The following is a 20,516-nucleotide window of genomic DNA, read 5'->3' as shown; positions in this document are numbered from 1 at the left end:
AGAGCTGCTACAACTGGCACTACTGAAAGTATCCTACGATGTCCACATCGCTGGCAATGGGTTCAAATGGCTCTGAGCACTATGGGACTTAACAGCTATGGTCATCAGTCCCCTAGAACTTAGAACTACTTAAACCTAACTAACCTAAGGACATCACACAACACCCAGTCATCACGAGGCAGAGAAAATCCCTGACCCCGCCGGGAATCGAACCCGGGAACCCGGGCGTGGGAAGCTAGAACGCTACCGCACGACCACGAGCTGCGGACTGGCAATGGGTTATACACAATGTTGGTGACTACGCTGAAGGTCAGTAAAACTTTGAAACACGTATCTATTTTGTACAAGCTGTAAATAAATACTGGCCAACACTAAATTTCCATATATATATATATATATATATATATATATAACACCAGGATGAGTGCAGCGTATATATATAGTATTACAAGAAGTTGTGTACTGGTGAAAGTCTCCTTCTAGGCGCGCAGTCCAGAACCGCGCGACTGCTACGGTCGCAGGTTCGAATCCTGCCTCGGGCATGGATGTGTGTGATGTCCTTAGGTTAGTTAGGTTTAAGTAGTTCTAAGTTCTAGGGGACTGATGACCACAGGTGTTAAGTCCCATAGTGCTCAGAGCCAAAGAGTCTCTTACCTTGCCTCGGCTGTGAGCAATAGCAGCGTTGCAGTACGACAGTTCTCTCAAAGCAACCCACAAAAACACTCAGGAGAACACAGTGGCTGTACGTACACAGAGTGCTGGCACAACTCAGCCGGTATTAGATAACAAGCAAGCAGCGCCACACAACAACTACCACAAGTCTCTCATTCATGGATTTCCACCAATGGCAAGAAGAAAGGCAAACACCAAGCGAGGGCGTCTGTTTCCACCAATGGCACGGAATGAAGCAAACACCAATCAGTGACATATAACGCCCCTTCGCCTCATACTTAATACCCAGTTATGTTACGAAAACAGCTTTTTCACCAGCATACACGAACTACAGTTTTTCTCATGCAGCAGTCATCGAAACACCCTCGGAAGACCTTGTGCTACAGTGGCCAAAACGTCGAAGAACTTATATATTGACAATGGGGTCACATACCGCGGTATCTTATTGACTGGTAAGACTACTTGACCAGCGATCAGCCCAATTTACCAGTATAAATATTTTTGGTTACTCTACTAAATCAGTATTTTGTTCAATTTATGTAAAATTATGTGCAGGAAATACACGAGCACATGAATGGGTAATCACAACAATAGAGAATCCCACAAAGGCAAGAAGATATCAAACCAAATAACTGCTAAGAATTCTGCCAACAGTAACAGCACTAGAGATTTCCGTAAAGGAGAGACAGAAATGGGGCAAACTGGTCTTCCAGGGAATGGAAGCTGCTGTCAAACCACCAGAGTAGTGGCAACGGCTGGTAAAGTTCAGCAAGCTGCTGTCTTTTAGAGATCTGTGCCCATCAAAGTGAATAAAAATCATCAACAATGGCGGCCAGACTTCCGGCATAAGAAGCTGCCCTTGTTCTACCAACCGCCTTGTCAAAGAGGGCGGAGGAGCAGACGCAGGTTCAGGGCATTCTCCTGTCCTTGGGGGAGATAACTGCCCTGAGAAGGAGGAGAAATCAGCAGTGATCAAAGGCAAGAGGATGCGGAAGTAATGGAATCCACTGCATTAAAGACACATAATGTATACCGACAGCACATGTGGCCTATGACTGAAGAAGTGTGCTGTTGATCCCTGCATTTGCAAAAGATTCCATATTAGCTCCCATTCGGATATCTGGGAGGGGACTGCGGTGGGGGAGGTGAGCGTGAGAGAAACACTGAACAACCCATGAAAGAATAACATTCTACGATACAGGGCATGGAACGTCAGAATTTTGAACGTAGAAGGGAAGCTAGAAAATCTTAAAAGCTAAATACTAAGGCTCAGTCCAGATGTTGTAGGGGTCAGAGAAGTGAAGTGGAAACAAGAGAAGGATTTCTGGTCAAAAGTGTGTAAGGTAATATTAACAGGAAACCAACACAGACAAGAAGGGATACAAGAAGACGACGCAAGCAGAAAAAGTATATGCGGATAGTGAAGAGGTAATTCAGTGCGCAATTAAAGGGTTATAGGAGGTACACTTGGAAAAGTCCAGGAAATACAGCAGAATTACAGTTATATTTCGGGCACAGACTCCTAAATCAGATATTGAATCGTAAGACGTAGCCAGGAACAGACATAGACTCAGATCACAAGCTGGTAAAGATGAGGAGTAGGCTGAAGTTTAAGAGGCTAGCTAGGAAGAATCAATGCGCAAAGAAGTGGGACAGAGAAGTACTAGTGAATGAAGAGATATGCTTGAAGTTCTCTGAGGCCGTAGATACTGCGACAACAAATGGTTCAGTAACAGTTCAGTTGATCAGAAATGGAAATCTCTAAAAAGAGCAGTCATAGAAGTTTAAGAGAAAAGCGAAGGTAGAAGGAAGGTAACTGTGGAGAAACCAAAGCTAATAGAAGAAATATTTTAGCCGATCAACGAAAGAAAGTGCAAAAATGTTTAGGGAAATTCAGGAATACAGAAATACAAGACACTTACGAATGAAATAAATAGGAAGTGCAGGGAAAATAGGGGAATGAGCTGTATGAAAAATGTGAAGGAATCGGAGAAGAAATGATTGTCAGAAGGACTGATTAAGCGTATAGAAAGATCAAAACAACCTTCGGTGAAATGAAAAGCAAGGGCCGGTAACGTTAAGAGTGCAAGTGGAATTCCACTGAGAAATGCAGTGGAGAGAGCGAGTAAGTGGAAAGCGTAGACTGAGGGTCTCTATGAGTGGGAGAACGTAACTTGATGATGTGGAAGAAGTAAAAAATTGGAGTTGATAAGGAAGAGATAGGAGATCCAATATCAGAATCAGAATTTGTAATAGCTTTGAAAGGCTTCAGTCAAATAAGGCAAAAGGAATATATAACATTCCATCAGATTTTCTAAAATCACTTGGAGAAAGGGCAACAAAAGGAATTTTCAAGTTGCTGTGAAAATGTATGAAACTGGCGATATGCCATCAGACTTTCAGAAGAATATCATCCACACAATTCCAAAGATTGCAAGAGCTGACAAGTGAGACAATTATCGCTCGATCAGCTTAACTGCCCCTGCATCCAAGTTGCTGAAAAGAATAATATACAGAAGAATGAAAAAAATTGAGAATCTTAGGGTCTTGCAGCTGACGATCAGTTTGTCTTCAGGAAAAGTAAAGGCACCAGAGAGGTAGTTCTCATAATGCAGTTGACTATGGACGCTAGACTGATGAAGATCAAGATACATACATAGGATTAGGTCGACAGCGTAGAATGGCGCAAAATGTTCGAACTACTGAGAGAAATAGATGTAAGCTATTGGGACAGACGGGTAATACACAATATGCACAAGAACCAAGAGGGAACATTGAGAATGGAAGACCAAGAACGAATTATACGGTTAAAAAAGAGTGTGGGACAAGAATGTAGTCTTTCACCGCTTTTGTTCAATGTATGCATCGAAGAAGCAAAGGAAAGATTCAAGAATGGGATTAAAATCCAAGGTGAAAGGCTAGCAATGTATGATTTGCAGATGGCATTTCTATCCTTTGAAAGTGAAGAAGTATAACCCGATCTGTTGAATGGAATGAAGAGTCTGTTGAGTACAGAATATGAACTGAGAGTAAACAGATGAAAGACGAAAGTAATGAGAAGTTGCAGAAATGAAAACAGCGAGCAATTTAACATCAGAATTGCTGAACACGAAGTAGATGAAGATAAGGGACTCTCCTACGTAGGCAGCAAGGAAGATATAAAATGCGAAGTGGTACTGGGAAAAAGGGCATTCCTGGGCAAGAGAAGTACCAAACACAGATCTTCATTTGAGGAAGAAACATCTGAAAGTGTACGTTCTGAGCACAGCATCGTATGGCAATAAGACAAGGACTGTGGAAAAACCGGAACAGAAGAGAATAGAAGCATTTGAGATGTGGTGCAGCAGAAGAATGTTGAATATTATGTGGAGTGATAAGGTAAGGAATGAGAAGGTTCTCCACAAAATCGGCGAGGAAGGGAATATATGGAAAACACTGACAAGAAGAAGGGACAAGATGATTGGACATCTGTTAAGGCACCAGGGAATAATTGCCATCGTGCTGGAGGGAGCTGTAGAGGGTAAACTGTAAGGCAAGACAGAGATTGTAATGCATCCAGCAAATAACTGAGGATGTGCGTTGCAAGTGCTACTCTGAGATGAAGAGGTTGGCACAGGAGAGGAATTCGTGATGGGCCGCGTCAAACCAGTCAGAAGCCTCAGCAGAAAACATGCGCAAAAACTACATGTAGGTCGCGAATCCCTTGCCTTGAGGCTGCAGTGAACTGTTAGCGAGGAAATGTTACTACTTAAATAACACGGTTAATTATTCTGTTAACTGCTCAATATTTAACATTACTTTATAGAATCGATATAGTACCTATGTACATCGAGATATACATCTACATAGATACTCCAGAATCCACCTTATGGAGCTTGGCGGAGGGTACCCCGCACCACTAATTAGTCATATCTTTTCCTGTTCCACTCGCCAACAAAACTAGGGAAAAATGACTGTCTGTACTGCTTCGTATGAGACGTTATTTCTCGTATCTTATGTACGTGGTCATTACTCGAAATGTATTTTGGAGACAACGGAACCGTTCAGCATTCAGCTTCAAATGTCAGTTCTCTATGTTCTCCCAACAGTAATCGCCTTCCTTCCAGGGATATCCATTTGAATTCCCGAAACATCTCTGTAACACTTGCGTGCTGTTCGAGCCTACCAGTAACAAATCTAGGAGCTCACCTCTGAATTGCGTCGATGTCTTCCTTTAATCTGATCAGGTACAGATCCCAAATACACAAGCAGTACTCAAGAATAGGTTGCGCTAGCGTACTATAAGTGGCCTCCTTTAAAGCTGACCACACTTTCGTGAATTTCTCCCAATAATCTAATGTCGACCATTCACCTTTCCTATCACAATTCTCATATACTCGATCCATTTCATATCGCTTTGCAACGCTATGCCCAGATCTTTAAACGACATAACTGTGTCAAGCAGGACGCTACTAATGCTGTATCCGAACATTACAGGTTTGTTTTTGCTACTCATTGGAATTAACATATTTTTTCTACGTTTAGATCTACCTGCCATTCATCACACCAAGTAGAAATTTTGTCTATGCCATCTTGTATCCTCCTGCAGTCACTCAACTTCGACAGTTTAGGATACACCACAGCATCATCAGCAAAATCCGCAGATTGCTGCCCACTCTATCTGTCATATCATTTATGTATATGGAGAATAGTAGTGGCCCTATCACACTTCGCTGGGGCACTCTTGACGACGCCCTTGTCTCTGATGAACCCACGCCATCGAGTACAACATACTGGCTTCTACAACTTAGGAAGTCTTCGAGCCATTCACATATCTGTGAACCTATTTCATATGCTCGCTGCTTCTTTAACAGTTGCAATGCTGCACCATGTCAAAAACTTTCCGGAAATCTAGAAGTATAGATTCTGCTTGTTGCCCTTGTAATGGGACACCCTCCTCTAGCATTGCCTTTTTTGTAGAAATACGTGATACCAAAAGGTATTTTAAATCTTGCATAGGTGAAGATTCTCGAGTGTTTCACGGAAAGTATTTCGTTTGATTTTGCATACGATCTATGATATTGCATGCTAAAATGTGTAAAAAGAAATTAAGTTGTTACAATCGGTAGAACTAAAATCATTCTTTTTGTAGAAATATTTGAAATTACGAAATATCTGGCACTCTTCAAATTCGTATTATTAATTGCACTATCTAACACTAATTATTAAATTTATTTCTGGACTCATTTATAAAATAATGATATAACGTTGTAGAGATACTTCTTTTGTCAAGAAAGTATGTAAACTCTACTGCTTTCTAAACTCTTTGGAATACTGTGCGTTTCGCAAAATGTTAGTAGTAGTAGTGGGTATGCCTCTGATGGACACGTATTTTTTTATGACCGACACTAACAACGTAATTTGGAATCTTAAGTGGAAATTGTTAAGTCGGTGAGATTTAGAAGAATGGGATAAAATAAAAGGAAATCATAGCAACAGAGAATACTTCACCAGTTGTTTAGTAATCAGGAACCCACAACGTTAGATCAAAATGTCAGCCCCAAGAATGTACCACTAGACGCAAGAACTGGAGCCAACAACAAGAGAAACTTAAAAAAGTTTTTCTTTTGTTTATCTTACGCCTCATGAAGCTTTCAAAACTTGTGCAGAGACAGAGAAGTGATGTGTGGGAGGGTAATATTACACACCTCACCCATCGTTCGCAGTATATAACGTGAGAAAAGGGGTGGCCGAGTTCCGTACGAGCGATAGTTTTTAAAACTGTGCTTATTCGAGGACATAATCTTGTCGCTCTCAAGAAAATGAATTATATTCGAGCTGAGAATATGTTCAAGGATTATATGGTAAACTGCTGTTACAGGCATTCGTCTATAATTTTGTGGGTCCATTCTTTTGCGCTCCTTATACACAGATGTCACTAGCACTTTCTCTAGTCGTCTGGGTCTTTGCGCTGGGCGAGAGATTTGCGACTAATGCAAGCTAAGTAGGGGGCCAATGCCATAGAATGTTGTTTGAAAAACAGAACTGTCATTCCAGGCAGACCAGGCGGCATTTTTTTTTTTAAATTCTCTCAATTGTTTCACTACGCCATGGATGCCTATTATTGTGTCGTCCAAAGGGGAATCTGTTCGGTGGTGATGGGCTGGAGGCCTGGACTGGGCTGGACTGCACCAGCCAACGCGTCTGAACCTCGTCAGTGCTCATTCTGGAGTGAGGGGGCACAAACGACTTCGCTCTGGCGCGCAGTTTAAGTGGGACCCGAAAATAACCGAAGTGCTTTGTCTGCCTTTTCGTGTAACTTTAGTTCTTAGTTTTGCCTATTATTATGACTTTTGACATAAGTGTGCGATAGGCTGCTATTTGGAGATGCCTAGATTTGAATATCAAGGAAATTTAACGCACAGTTCTTATAATACTAATGATAGAAGACTAGCGTTTTGGCGCGCTGTCTCTGAACACAACAGCCAATCACGGTGATGAATTACGATTCGGGTGGTGTTTCCCACGAAAGAGGTACTGGTCATACCATCTGCTACTGGTATGTAACACTACTTCTTAATACTGCAATCTCAACTGCTCTGAGAACAAAGTCTTGCCGCCCATTGTAGCCGAGCGATTCTAGGCGCTTCAGTCGAGAACCGCGCTGCTGCCTCGGGCATGGATGTATGTGCTGTCCTTAGGTTAGTTAGGTGTAAGTAGTTCTACGTCTAGGGGACTGATGACCTCAAATGTTAAGACCCATAGTGCTCAGAGCCATTTGAACCATTTTGAATAAAGTATTGGACGTGACTATGATGGCTGCTAAAGGCAGAAATATTGCACTAACACAGTAGAAATATAAGTTTCTGGCTCTGTTATTCACTCTACCTTACACAAACGTGGAAGTATATTGTCATCTGGCTGTAAATGATTTCTGTCGCGACTTTTGTGGGTGAATTGTAGTTCACAGAACAACAATTCTCAGCAAGAACAACATCCAGTCAATACAAACTACCGCCAGCATGGAGCAAGTGGACGCTTGAACTGGGCTGCAATGGTATTGTGTTCAGATAGTTAATTAGTTTCATGTACAATGGATCATTTGTGCAATGAATTGCAAGAATATGTAAACACAGGTTTCTTTTCTACTTTTCAATTTAATTTTTTTATTATTTTTTAATACAGTTGCGAATTAGTAATTCCTATGCACCACGTCTTACACACAACAAAAACAGAAATCTTCTACAATACAGAAGGAACAAGTCACGTAAACTAAATTTTTTTATTTCCATAAGCTGTGTTACATGTTCTTGTTAACACAGTGTCGCCGATACGTTGATATAGGGTCGCGCCAGCCTTCGTGAAAACTGCGTTCGCTTTCAGCCAGTGAGAGCTAGGAGCTGACCCTGGTGAAGTAGGGCAGAGTGTTGAGCGGCGCAGGGTAGGCGTAGAGCCAGGTGGGGCCCCGTATGGTGGGGTGCTCGGGGTCCACCTCGTCCCGCCAGTAGCCCTTGGGCAGGTAGATGTCGCGCCTCGTGGCCGTGCGATACATCACCGGCGCCACCAGCAGGTCGTCGCCCAGCAGGTACTCTGCACGGGAGGGAAACAAAGCGTCAGCACATGGCATGCCCCAGTCGTCTGACAGGTTCATACTGTGTTAGATCTCTTCTTGTGCTACCCTATACTCGCTCCCCTCAGGGGTCTAATCTCTGCTGCTTGTACTTCGCTGTCACCTTTCTTCTTCTGTATCCAACTATCACTTCAGTACAACATTAATGGCATCGCCAAGGTCATAAAATGTAATTTTTGGGCGTTATGTATTGAAATGTTTTGTTCATTTTTTCAAATGTTGTATTGAATTTCTGCAGCTTTTCATCAATATAATTGTCAGAAATGTAGCTTGTGTCACACCATACATATTTAAAATATAGCACCTATTTCATTAATTTTGTTGTTAATTACTATTTTCAAATGTTTTGAATATTTACAATGGAAGCTCGTAACTTAATACTTATGTACTAAAATTTTGTAAGTGTATTCTGTTCACACTCTGCCTAACAAAGGAAAGAAGTAGCACCCAGAAAGTCATAATGAAATTTTGAGTTTGTATTTTATTCATACACTGCCTGACAAAGAAACTGAAACATCCAGAAGGTGAATAGAGAATGAAATGAAACATTATGCATTAAGAAGATACATAATGTTATTTTAGTGGTTACAAAAGTCACTCAAATTTACAAGGACCTCGCATTATGAGCCCACTAATCAGTATGACGGTGCACCCCATATGGATTGAATGCATGCCCTGATTTTGCTCTCCTGAACCAATTTTGCTCATGTCTGTTGGGCCTTCATATCCTGAACACTGACATTGGGACAAACTTGACTTTGGAGCACATTCCAGATATGTTCTATCGAGACCAAATCTAGATGTCTTTCTGACCACAGCAGTAGTTCAGCAACATGCACGCAACCCGTAGGGTCACATGTCATGGCTGGACGTGCTTTGTCCTGTTGAAAAATGTTACCTTGAGAGGTAATACGTAAGGATGCAGGATGTCCGTAACAAACGGCTGTGCCATCAGAGTTCACACTGACACTACCACAGTAACGTGAAGTCATACACGATGATTCCCCACATCGTGACTCAAGGAGGAACACTGCTGCGCCTTTCCAAAAAATACTGGGAGAATGGGGCATCTCCCCACTTCGCCCTCAATCTCGACGAAGGAAGGTGATGTGAGACAGAGCTGAACCGTGGTTCAACACTGAGCACACTGCGTCACGATTCACCAGCGGTCCCTGCTTCTCGGTCGTATCACCACTCCAAAGGCAGTTGTCTGTGATTTGATTTTGACAGCAGCTTATGCATGGTATGGTAATTTCCTACCCTGGCTGCTGCTAGTCTCCAAGCATTGGGTGCAGGACGACAGAGATTTACTTGTTTTCGAACAGGAGGGGCAGATGTGAAGGCGTTGTGATGTGCTTTGTACACAGGGTGGCGATCCTGCCTTCTGGTGAGCAGGTGTGATGAAGCAGAACGCTCACAATTAGTTATGCCTGCCCTCACGTTCCCATACAGTACAATACTGGACCAAACCCACATCCGGATGCTCCAAAAATCTGGTATTGCATGATTCGACAAGCCGACAAAAATAGACCCAAATTGAGGCCTCTTTCAGATTCAGTCATGTGATGTGATTGGTGTCTCACCCAAGTACACACACTTCCATGTTTTTCACATTGATCGCTCGTCATCTGACACTCTTCACAAGAATCATGCAACGTACCATGCGTTTTAAGGACACTAAAAAATCGCAGAGAATCATTTACGAACTCACTAAAGGTTTGTATGTTTATGAAGTTACTTTGACATTCGAGCATGTCTTCTGGGTTCGTCACTTTTTTTATCAGGCAGTGTACTCGGTTCAGCCATACTGCTAACTGCAGGTCGTCTTCACTTTCATGTGTTGTTGTTTTATCATGTGTGAAAGGTCATGTTCTTAGATTAGTGTATTTGTCTAATTTAATTCCTCGAAAATTAGCTGATTTACAATTTTTGAGGACGTTGTTAATGTAAATGTAAAAAGAAGGCTGCCACCAAGTAGCTGTTCATACACGCTTTCATGCTTTTAATGCAAAGTCTCTCTTGAAGAAACTGAACGTAAAGAGTAATCTCTAAGTGTATCACGAAATGCGACGTCTGCATGAGAAACATGTCACCTCACGACAATGTGAGTGATGGATGGTCTGTGGAATTGTAATGCAATCTTTGTGGAGGCTTGAAATTGTGCTGGGACGTCTCCTCAAACAAAGCCGCCAGTACTTGGGTAGTCTTTATATAGACATTCCTTTGGAGGCAATAAAAATGAGAAATGATCCGAGACTTCAACAACAGCAGTGCAGCCACAGATACAGACATTGGCGTCTCTGAGGACGTTTAACATATCTTGTGTGTTCACTGTAGACCACTGTGATGAGAATGTCGCGGGGTATCTGTTGAAGTGTGGCATTGCCTGAGTAACATGTTAGTACATGGAGGAAGCATACGTCTAAGGCTAGTTGTCAGAGAAATCGTAACTGAGAGATTCGAAAATAGAATGATAAAATACGAAACCGTGTCCAGAATAAATCTAAAGATAGAAGCCGTGAGAGAAAGCTGTTTGCCGTACCGTCGCTGATCTTGAGAGCGGTGGAGTCTGTCGGGTCGAGCCACCAGATGGGCCGGTTGACCGGAGTGCCGTCCTCCACTGCCTGCTTCATCAGCTCGACGATCTTCGGGCCGTACTGAGCGCGCAAAGCAGTCAGGTTGCGTGCGAGCTCCACCGTCTGTAAAAGTAATCACAAGTCACAGCCGTGAGCCGCCCTGCTGAGACTGAACTCATACAAGTTTTCAGTTCAGCATACCTTACCGTCTTACTACATGTAGACTGGATTAATCTGTCTATTCTTTGTACGTCACGCACTGTATCAACGCTGCGAAGCGATATTTACTTTAGAAGTGGTTTTTACAGACACACGAGCACGGGACGCACCTCGTTGTCGTAGTCCCAGGGCACGGTGCCGAAGTGGACGGCGGGCATGAAGGCGCTGGCCTCCAGCCAGCGGATGTACAGCTCGCGAGTGGCGATGACGCCCGTCTTGGTGCTGCCGCCCACCTTCTCCGGCATCACGAAGGGGTATCCCTGCAGGCTCATCTCCAGCACCTTGGGCAGCAGCGTCTTCAGGCCGTTCTGCGTGCTCCACGCCGTGTCCACCGCGTCCATGTGGAAGAAGTTGGGCAGGCGCTGGCTCTCGACGCCGGACCGCAGCCTCGCCATGGGTCCGAACTGGGCCACTGCCTTGGCGTACGCGTCGGTGTAGACCACGGGCGTCCTCTCGAGCGGTGTGAGCTGTGGCGGCTGCGGCAGGTAGCTGGTCTCGCCGAAGTCGAACCTGAAGGAGTCCACCCCAGTCTCGTTGCGGAGCGCCTGCAAAGAGATCACAAATAAAATTCCGTACCTGTGAGGCAAAGTAAGTGAAGCATCCTGACTTGGAAACACTGTCTGATTCTGAGTTGGTACGCAGCCGTGAAGTAACAAGGCTATTCTGTCGATATGAGGCACAGCCTGTGTGAAAAAAAAGTTGAGTTCTCCCTGGAAATAAAAACAGAATCCACAATCTGTATTAGTCTCCCATTTAGATATCTGGAGGGAGACCGCCATGGGGGAAGATCATGACGAAGTGCTGAGATTAAAATTGATGTAAGACATGGATGTAGTTTTGTACTCCTATTGTTGAATCTATATATTGAACATGCTCGGACGGAAATAAAAGTAAGTTTCAAGAACGTGATTCATATTCTTATTGTTTCAAAACGCGAAAACTTGGTCTCTGCAGCCACAACCCCCTCTCTTTAGCACTCCTCTTCATCTGCATGTGTGAAGAACATCCCATCTCACTGACCAAATTGTTTAAATACGAACTCTGATGTTGGCGGTCGTCCCCTCATTTTCTTCCTTAATGATATTCCTGGAAAATGTTTTCTAGGAAAGTGTCATGTCTAAGTATCGATGAGTTTTGCTTTGCGTTGGTCTAGAACTTTCGGGAGTCGTTTCTTCGCTCCTGTTTCTTGTAGGACCATATCATTCGTTATTCGATTAGAATTCTGAGTGAAAGGACATCAGTAATGAGAGTTGAAGATGAGTTTGTTATTCTGAGTGAAAGTCAAAGGGAACTGTAGGAACTGTTTGCTGGAATAAACAATTTAACAAGTACGAAGTGTGGATTGATAGTCAACCGAAGAAAGATGAAAGTAATGAGAAGTAACAGAAGAGATTAGAGAAAAACTGAACATCAAAATTTCCGACCACAAAGGAGGCGGAATAAAAGATTTCAACTACTTTCGAAATGGATTGAGTAAGGAAGTCATCACACAAAGCAGACTGCTGCAGGAAAAGAGGGTACTGCTCAGCTAAAGGATTATACTGGTATCAAATATAGCCACAATTTCGGGAAAAGTATCGTGAGAGTGTAACTTCAGTGCACAGCATTGTATGGTATTGAATCATAGAGTATGTGAAAAACTGCAGAAGGACAGAATCGGAGCGTCTGTGATGTGGTGTTCTAAAAGAATGTCGAAAATTAGGCTGAGACAGAGAATGAGGAGGTTGTCTGCAGAATCAGCGAAGAAAGGAACATGTGGAAGACGATAACAGGAAGATGGAGAAGGGACGGGATGGTAGAACACGTTCGTGAACATTTTGTTACATTTGTTATTACTTTTCTGATGTATTAACTCGTTCCATGACGATAGAGAATTGCTCCTCAATTTAATCCCGTGGAAGCAGACATTTAAGTAAACAAAAGAAATAAAAATGAGCGATTTTCATGACAGTAGTGGGAGCACTAGAGGGAAGTACTGTAAACGTAGACATTGGCTGAACTGCACACTATACTCCTGCTTCAAACATGTTGGAAGACTGACGATTACAAAAAAATCATCAACTATTTCCATAAGGCATATGTATCTTTTAACAGAGCACATACAAGCAATCTTTAAGTGCTCACTTATAGTATTTCTTCTTGGTACACCGCATACTTCGTTCGCTCAGTGCTGTGAACGACTCACCGAGGTCTTCCTAATGACGTCATTCGATAGCTGTATTTGGAATGTCGAAAAGCAAAAGCATAAGTCAATCCGAAAACTATAGTACACTAATAGACAAACAGCAGCAGTTAGTTTCAAAATAAGATTGAATGTGATGCTCCCTGTTGATTTCTTCTATGCCAGGCGCTGCATACAGTCATACATATACGGATTCATTTTATATTTAATGAATCGACGGCAAATAGTTCTAAGTAAGTAAATAAAAAGCTTACTAACCAATTCTCGATTCATAAATGATCTAACCTTTGTTCTTTTATATTATCACGCTCGTGTGTGCTTAAGGTTATGGACTGGTGAGCTACAGATGAAATCACTACATCTCTGCTCTGTGTGCTAAATGCCTAATATTCCAATTGCTCGTCATATGAACTATCTCTATGGGCTGCCTAGACACATGTAAAGGATATAGTCTCAGTAGACATCCGTTTGTAAGCTATATTTTTTGCAGATGTATGTCTAAAATTATTTGAATAACCTGAAGTGAGTATTTTTCTTTAATCAAAATATCTCCAAGCGATTGGTATTATAGAATTTACATAGAGTCATACTCTGTAACTAATTTCTAAGCCATAGATACACGAATTTGCAGCCAATGTACTCACCGCAACTCGATCAGTCCACCAAGCTACCGCATCAGGATTGGTGAAGTCGACAATGCCGGCCCATCCACCCCACCAGCGAGTAGAGATGCTGCCATTGTTATTGCGCACAAAGTAGCCTTTGGACTGTGCCTCAGAGAAGAAGGGTTCACAGTCACTGTTTATAAATGGGTGTATCCACAACGCGACGGGGAATCCCAGTGCGTGGAGATCGTCCACGAGCGCCTTCATGTCGGGGAACTTGGTGGTGTCCGGGGTGAAGCTTCCGCGGCAGCTCTCCCAGAAGTTGACTATTTCGAGAAGGCTGTAGCCGAACCCGTGCTCGATTATGCCTGCGGCGCGCTCTCTCACGTTCTGTTCGGGTGGCTCCACTTCCCAGTAGGGCTGAACACCCAAGCGTTCGTCTGGAATCGCCGTAGGCTTGCCCAGGTACTTCTGGATACCGACCAAGTGCGCCTCCTTCGCATCACCGTACGTACACAGCTCGTATTCCAGCACGTTGTCGCTTCGGTCCTCTGGGTAGGGAGACGCGTTCTCGGCACTGAAGCACAGTTTATTACTCGTCTGATTGCCGTTCTGGTCGACGAAGAGAGGAACGTTCGTGTGAACGTGGACGAGTCTTCCGTCGGAGAAGACCCAGTAGCGCGTAGCGATGGTGGCGTGGTCTCTATGTTCGGCGACGTATGCGTAGTGCTTGTACACGTTGTCCTCGATGGGCCAGGTGCGGTAGGTCGATTCGACACCACCGTAGATGTGGCTCCTCAGGTGCCGCTGACACATTGTGATTATCTCATTCGGATTGTCTTTGGTGTGCCGGATCCAGAGACATTCGCCCGACCTGTCTTGGTGCCGGACGAGAACTCTGGAGGCGCCAAAGTCGAAGGACTCCTCGTTTCCACGAGTCTCGTGGCGTGGAACTGCAGACCGCTGGTTGCTGGAGGCTTCGATGTATCCCACTTCTACCTCGTCTCCACCTGCAACGTGCAAGCACATAGTTGCTGTGAGTGAATGTATGACAGTCAGTAGTGCATGAAATAACAATCGTAAAATAGTAAAATACGTTGGCACACAATTTTATAATAATCTAATAGAACACACAGAACGTACATAGTCTTCAATATCCAAACATGGAAATCATCTGGCATTCTGCATCACATAAACTTATAAATCTACTATCATCTTACTTGTAACAGGATGTGAATCGACTACAATGAACTAGGCTGGATTTCCTTTATACCATTTTTACACTAGTGTTTGTCCAGCCATTTCCGCTCTCTAACAAGGAGCGTGTAACTGTTATTTCGACAACGCAGGATATTTATCCCTACGCTTTCTTATCGACAATGGTACTCATGAACGAACACTATAATATGACGTACCGTAAGTAAGAGCACAGAGACTGTTTCTTTGTAATTGCATGACGTGAGTAATGCACATGGACAACGTGGTAATTCAGAATGGGATGACGAACGAAGTAATTTCACGAGAGGAAATATATGCTTGTCCACGGAGTTAACAGTTCTCAGGGTCGTAGACCCACATTTAGGAGGCATTAAATACCTAATATAAATACAGATACTTTCGACAAAGAAAAAATATCCTCTATGTAAAAGAAATTTAAGATTCAGTCGATTCCAAGGTTCAACGTTAATATTAATAAAAGATCGTAACTTATAAGACAATATGAATTTGAATAGTCTATAGATGAATTCTGAATTTAAATTGTACTTCGTATCTTATTTAATGTTAGCGTAAATTAGGTATATTCTTTGTTTTAGCAGCAGTAGCCCTATTGTTGGAGAACAACTCCAGTAAGTTCTGTTTACTTTCTTGTGTACTGGTGTGACCTGTGCTACTTTTCAGTCCTTAGATAGGAATCTTTCGCTGTACGAATGGCTGTGTATTCCTGCTATCTCATTACCATACTCCAAAAGGAATGTAATTGGTTTAGAATCTGGACAGGAAAACTTCCCTAATTGAGTTACATTGCTTCACTACTTCGAGAGGATCTATTTCGGAAATATTTATGTTGCCGCCTTTTTTTAATTCTGGTTATTGAACTTTCTTTGGTGAATGAATTTCCGAACTCTTAGTAAGTCTCGTTTGGTGGCTTTGACAACGATAATATTATCTTTGAAATCGTGCCCTGAGAGTGTTGATTGATTTTTGTCACTGGCACAGTTTACACACGAGCAGAACCTCTTTGGAGTTTCTTCCAGGTTTCGAGAGCTAGTTTTGCTGTGGAAACTGTCAAACGATCTCACTCTGAAGTCCGTGTAAAGTTTCGGTCATCTGTAAACTGTCGCTAGGCTTCGGTATTTTGCGTTCTTTTAAATCTTGCATGAGATTATCCCTGTTTTTGCGAACGTGTCCCGAGAAGTATTGTGTAAAACTCTCAGTTGCCGTCAAGACTACTTCTATGAATGTGAGCTACATTTGGTTCTTACTTGCATAACATGGAAGGAATAAAGACTATGTCTTAGAAGGTCGTCTAGCGAATTATCATCTGGTTTTTTAAATACATATATTTTGAAGAACGGCATCGTGAAACCACCAGCAGGCGCTGCAATGTGTATTCATTTACCATGTACCGGTCACGGTCAAGCAACCTTTCCAAATCATGGATATGAATTTCAATGATGGTTCCCTGGTGTCTAGTACATAACTGTAATCCATTACAGCAGATGTCAGTGATGTATATGTAGACAATGTCGTATACAAATTGAATGCACAGTTAAGTGCATAAGATTTGAGTCACTTCAGTTTGCACCTTTGTACTTTTTGCTCAAAGAGCAGTACTTTGGCATCAACTGAACTTCCTGCATTTCTATTCGCTAACGGCAGAAGTTTGAATGTCCAACATAATAACATAAAGTCATTGTATTTCATACATTTTTCTTTCTTGTAGATTGGTGTCTGATTTTAAGAATCTATAAGTGTGGCAATCTGCACATGAACTCACAAATCGTTATCTAAGATACGCTCACAGTTGCGAAGCACCAGCTTCCCTTCATGCCTGATGCCTTCCCCAACGGCGACGTCATCTTTCAGCAGTATAACTGTCAGTGTCTAGGAATCAGAACCGTGCTACAGTGGTTTAAGGAGCTTCATAGTGAACTCACGTTGATGTCTCGGCTACCAAATTCTCCTGATGAAAATCCTATGGAACCCGTCTGGGTCGCTGTCGGTCGCCGTTACTGCGTACGCAAATCAGCGGCCTGGTGCCAGTTAACTGCTCAAACCTACCAACGAACTGTCGGATCCCTGAAATGCAAGTTCAGTGATGTATCTCGTCCGAAAGACGGACAAACAAACTGTCGAGCAGGTGCTCATAATGTTTTGGCTCATGAGGGTATTTCTTATAAAAAATTTGCTTAAGCAATTAGTTTGTAACTAATTTTATTGGCAAGCTTTATTTTCTGAATTTGAGTCATTTCACACGTCAAATCAGATGCCCCACTCCAACAGGCAGTTATTTAATTGAGAATTCATTAAGAGGTGATTCTTATCCACAGTAATTCGAGGAACAAGTGTAACTCTATGAAAGAAGTAGCACGGATACACAAATATACCTTGAAAGTTTCCCCCCCTCTCCTGCAACATCTAATCAAAAGTATCCGGGCAACCCTGCGTAATGCAGAACTGACCACTAGATGTCTTGAGAGGTCGACTCACTGGTATGAGATGTGGTGGGGAGTGTTGTGTCGTCAGCAGACAAGCAGTATCAGAAGAATGCATCAGTCAGGAGAGCTTGGACACTTCAATCACTGAGAAGCCATTTTATGTCAAGCGAGAAACAGATCCATCTCGGACATTTGAACCCTTCTAGAGCTACTGAAATCGGGTGTTGATGATGTGATTATGAAACGGAAACGTGAAACAACAACCAAAGCTAAAGTAATACCAGGCAGACCTCATGTACTCTCAGATAGGAGTCATCGAAGATTGCAGTGGGCGACTGTAAGAAAATCGCGTCAGAGGGATGAATTACTGGTGAGTTCGAAAGTGCTGCCAGCAGTCCAGCTAGCCCAACGACCACGCACAGAGAGCCGGAAAGAACCACTAAACCGCGATTACTGGAATAGTCGAACTCCAGTGTATAAAACAGATCCAAACCTCTGATTACCACACGAATGAGTTAGTGTGATAAGTTTTTGAGAGTAAGCACGTAAGTGAGAATAAGCACGGAAAAGTTTTGAAATTATGCTTGAAACTTGTGGAAAGTCCTTAACAGTTGTCATTTGTGAAACACTGGATGAATATAGTCTGGATAATAGGCCCACTTTTTAAACAAAAATCAAATTTATTTATGTACCTCAATGTTTTCGATGTCATGTCTCCTGAACTATGTGTCATATTATGATGTATTTTTTGCCAGTATATTCAGTGACATATGCGAATACAGTCTGCAAATCGTGCTGGGAATAGATTAGGTGACAAAGATAAAATAAATTAAAACAACATGCCTGTTGAAGTTTTACTTTGTCCCATTTTAATCGGAAGCTAGGTTTTCGCACAGCTAACTGTCTATGACATTTTATCTCCTGAACTATAAGCTCAACAATGAAGTAATTTTGCAGGTACATTCAATGGTATATATACGTACTGTATACAAACTGTGTTGTGAATACGATTGGTAGTAAAGAAGTAATAAATGTCTCATACTGAAGTTTTACTATGTGCCCAGTGAAAATGTAGTAAGAGATAAACTATTTTTTATTCATCACTTTATGTCTGTGTGTATGGGGACGGGGGGGAGAAGAGGGTCTAGCGAAAAAAAGTTTTGGTAAAGGTTTAAAATTATGTGCAAAGTGTGTTGCAAGTCGATAAGTGCTTTCATTTTAAAATACTGGATGAATGAAATTTGTATATTTCCATGGCATCCATCACAGTACCTCAAGAAAAACACGTGCTTCCTAAATGTAGTACCTGTCTTATTGTATTAACCTTTTAACGTAAGAGTATATGTCTTAATGAGTTAATTATGATACCAATCTAATTTTTAAATTCAGTCAGTAAGTATGCAAAATATTTACAGTTAAATTTTTATTGCCCCTGGAAGCTGTTGGTGGTTTGGAGTGATCGACCATGCTGTACCCTGCAACAACTTGATGGAAGGGTTTGGGTTTTACATATGTGAAGAGAACATTACATGCTATCATCTGTAGTGTCAGTAGTAAAGTACGAATGGGGTATTGTTAAGCTATGGGGTGTTTTTCATGGCGAAGGTGTAGTATACTTATTGCAAAGGATATGGACAATTATTACAGAATTGTGTACAGTGTACAGTAGAGGATCATTTTGGAGATGGTGATTCCTTTTATCAGCATGAGAATGCTCCCTATCGTAAAGCAGCATTTGTGAGGGAATGGTTTGTAGATAATACCATTTCTGAAATGGATTGGCCTGCCGAGAGTCCTGACCTGAGTCTAATGGAACACCTTTGACTTGACTTAGAATGTCGACTTTTCACCAGTCAGCAGTGTACCTTCTCTAGCTTGAGGAAGAATGGGTTGCCCTGCTCTAAAGACATTCAGACACCTAACTGAAAGCGTTCTCATCAGAGTTTAAGCCACCAAAAAGGTGGAATGTGGATAAACCCTATATTAATATCCACTAACAGGTGTCATGATGCATTTGATCAGTTAGTGTAGTGGTGGGTTTCAAACACTGACGGGGTGAGGTGAAGTTGTTGTGTAGAGACTGTGGCAGCTTGCAGCAGCGCAGAGCCAGCAGGCTGCCCGCTCTGGACAGCCCCCGCACACAGTGCCCTCTGCCCACACTCACCCCTGTCGGACAGCAGCAGGATGCGGCCGCTGGTCTGGTCGTAGCGGGTGCTGAGCCCGGCTGAGGCAGACGCCACCAGGGCACCCAGCAGCAGCAGCGTCGTGGGCGTCCACATGGCTGCGACAGACAGGCGAGCGAGAAAATCAGTCGACTTGTAGACGCGCGACACTTTAAGTAACGCGCACAAAACAACTTAGCTGGTGCTGCAGGCCTTCAGCACATGGCATCCGGCGATGAAGCACACACCGTAACACAGGATTACTTTTATCATAAATGGCGGCAATTCGTATCGTCAGGAGCGTGGATTAACCTCTTTAGTTCTTTTCCAAGATGAATTCTTGTGTAATTTTAGGGTAATTCATTTATGTAGACCTATTAAATACCTACAAATTAGCAGTGCTATTTAATCATAGTAGTAGAAACAGTACACTGTCTTTAATTTTTGCAATTCTTTGGATCACTTCACCAAGACACGCATCAAGAAGAAAATAGACTTTACTGAGAACACATTATGTCCTAAAACCTGCAAAACTATCAGGATTCCTGGAAATAACCAGTAATCGAGAAAGGTATTTCTCATCAAATTCTTCAGTAATCAGTTGACTACTGTATGGGATTTGTTACTCGAATATGGCTAATAGCATTTGCTAATTACTACAGGATTTTTTATATTTCATAATTTCATAAATACCATGTTAACCATCCAATTTGAGAAAAAAAAAAAGTTCAGATGCTGTTAACTGATGACGAACAATGATTTCAGTGGCCTGTCTAATGTTTACAGGTTTTAGGAGCTGTGATATTAGACATAGTTCATGACCTGTATTGCT

General features: G+C 42.4%; 1 protein-coding gene across 1 annotated transcript in view; it reads right to left on the bottom strand.

Annotated features, from left to right (window-relative positions):
- LOC126482208 (myogenesis-regulating glycosidase-like) overlaps positions 1-19,801 on the bottom strand; it is a 119,077-nt gene extending 99,276 nt beyond the window's left edge. The window contains exons 1-4 of the mRNA XM_050106187.1: positions 19,687-19,801; positions 13,903-14,873; positions 11,187-11,621; positions 10,824-10,980 (exon numbers count right to left, since the gene is read on the bottom strand). Of these exons, the coding sequence (XP_049962144.1) occupies positions 10,824-10,980; positions 11,187-11,621; positions 13,903-14,873; positions 19,687-19,801 (1,678 nt within the window). The remainder of the gene's footprint in view (positions 1-10,823; positions 10,981-11,186; positions 11,622-13,902; positions 14,874-19,686) is intronic.
- Positions 19,802-20,516: the final 715 nt, after the last annotated feature.

The sequence above is a fragment of the Schistocerca serialis genome, chromosome 5 (genome assembly GCF_023864345.2).
Source record: "Schistocerca serialis cubense isolate TAMUIC-IGC-003099 chromosome 5, iqSchSeri2.2, whole genome shotgun sequence".
Classification (NCBI taxonomy): domain Eukaryota; kingdom Metazoa; phylum Arthropoda; class Insecta; order Orthoptera; family Acrididae; genus Schistocerca; species Schistocerca serialis.
This window is presented reverse-complemented; position numbering and strand designations above follow the sequence as displayed.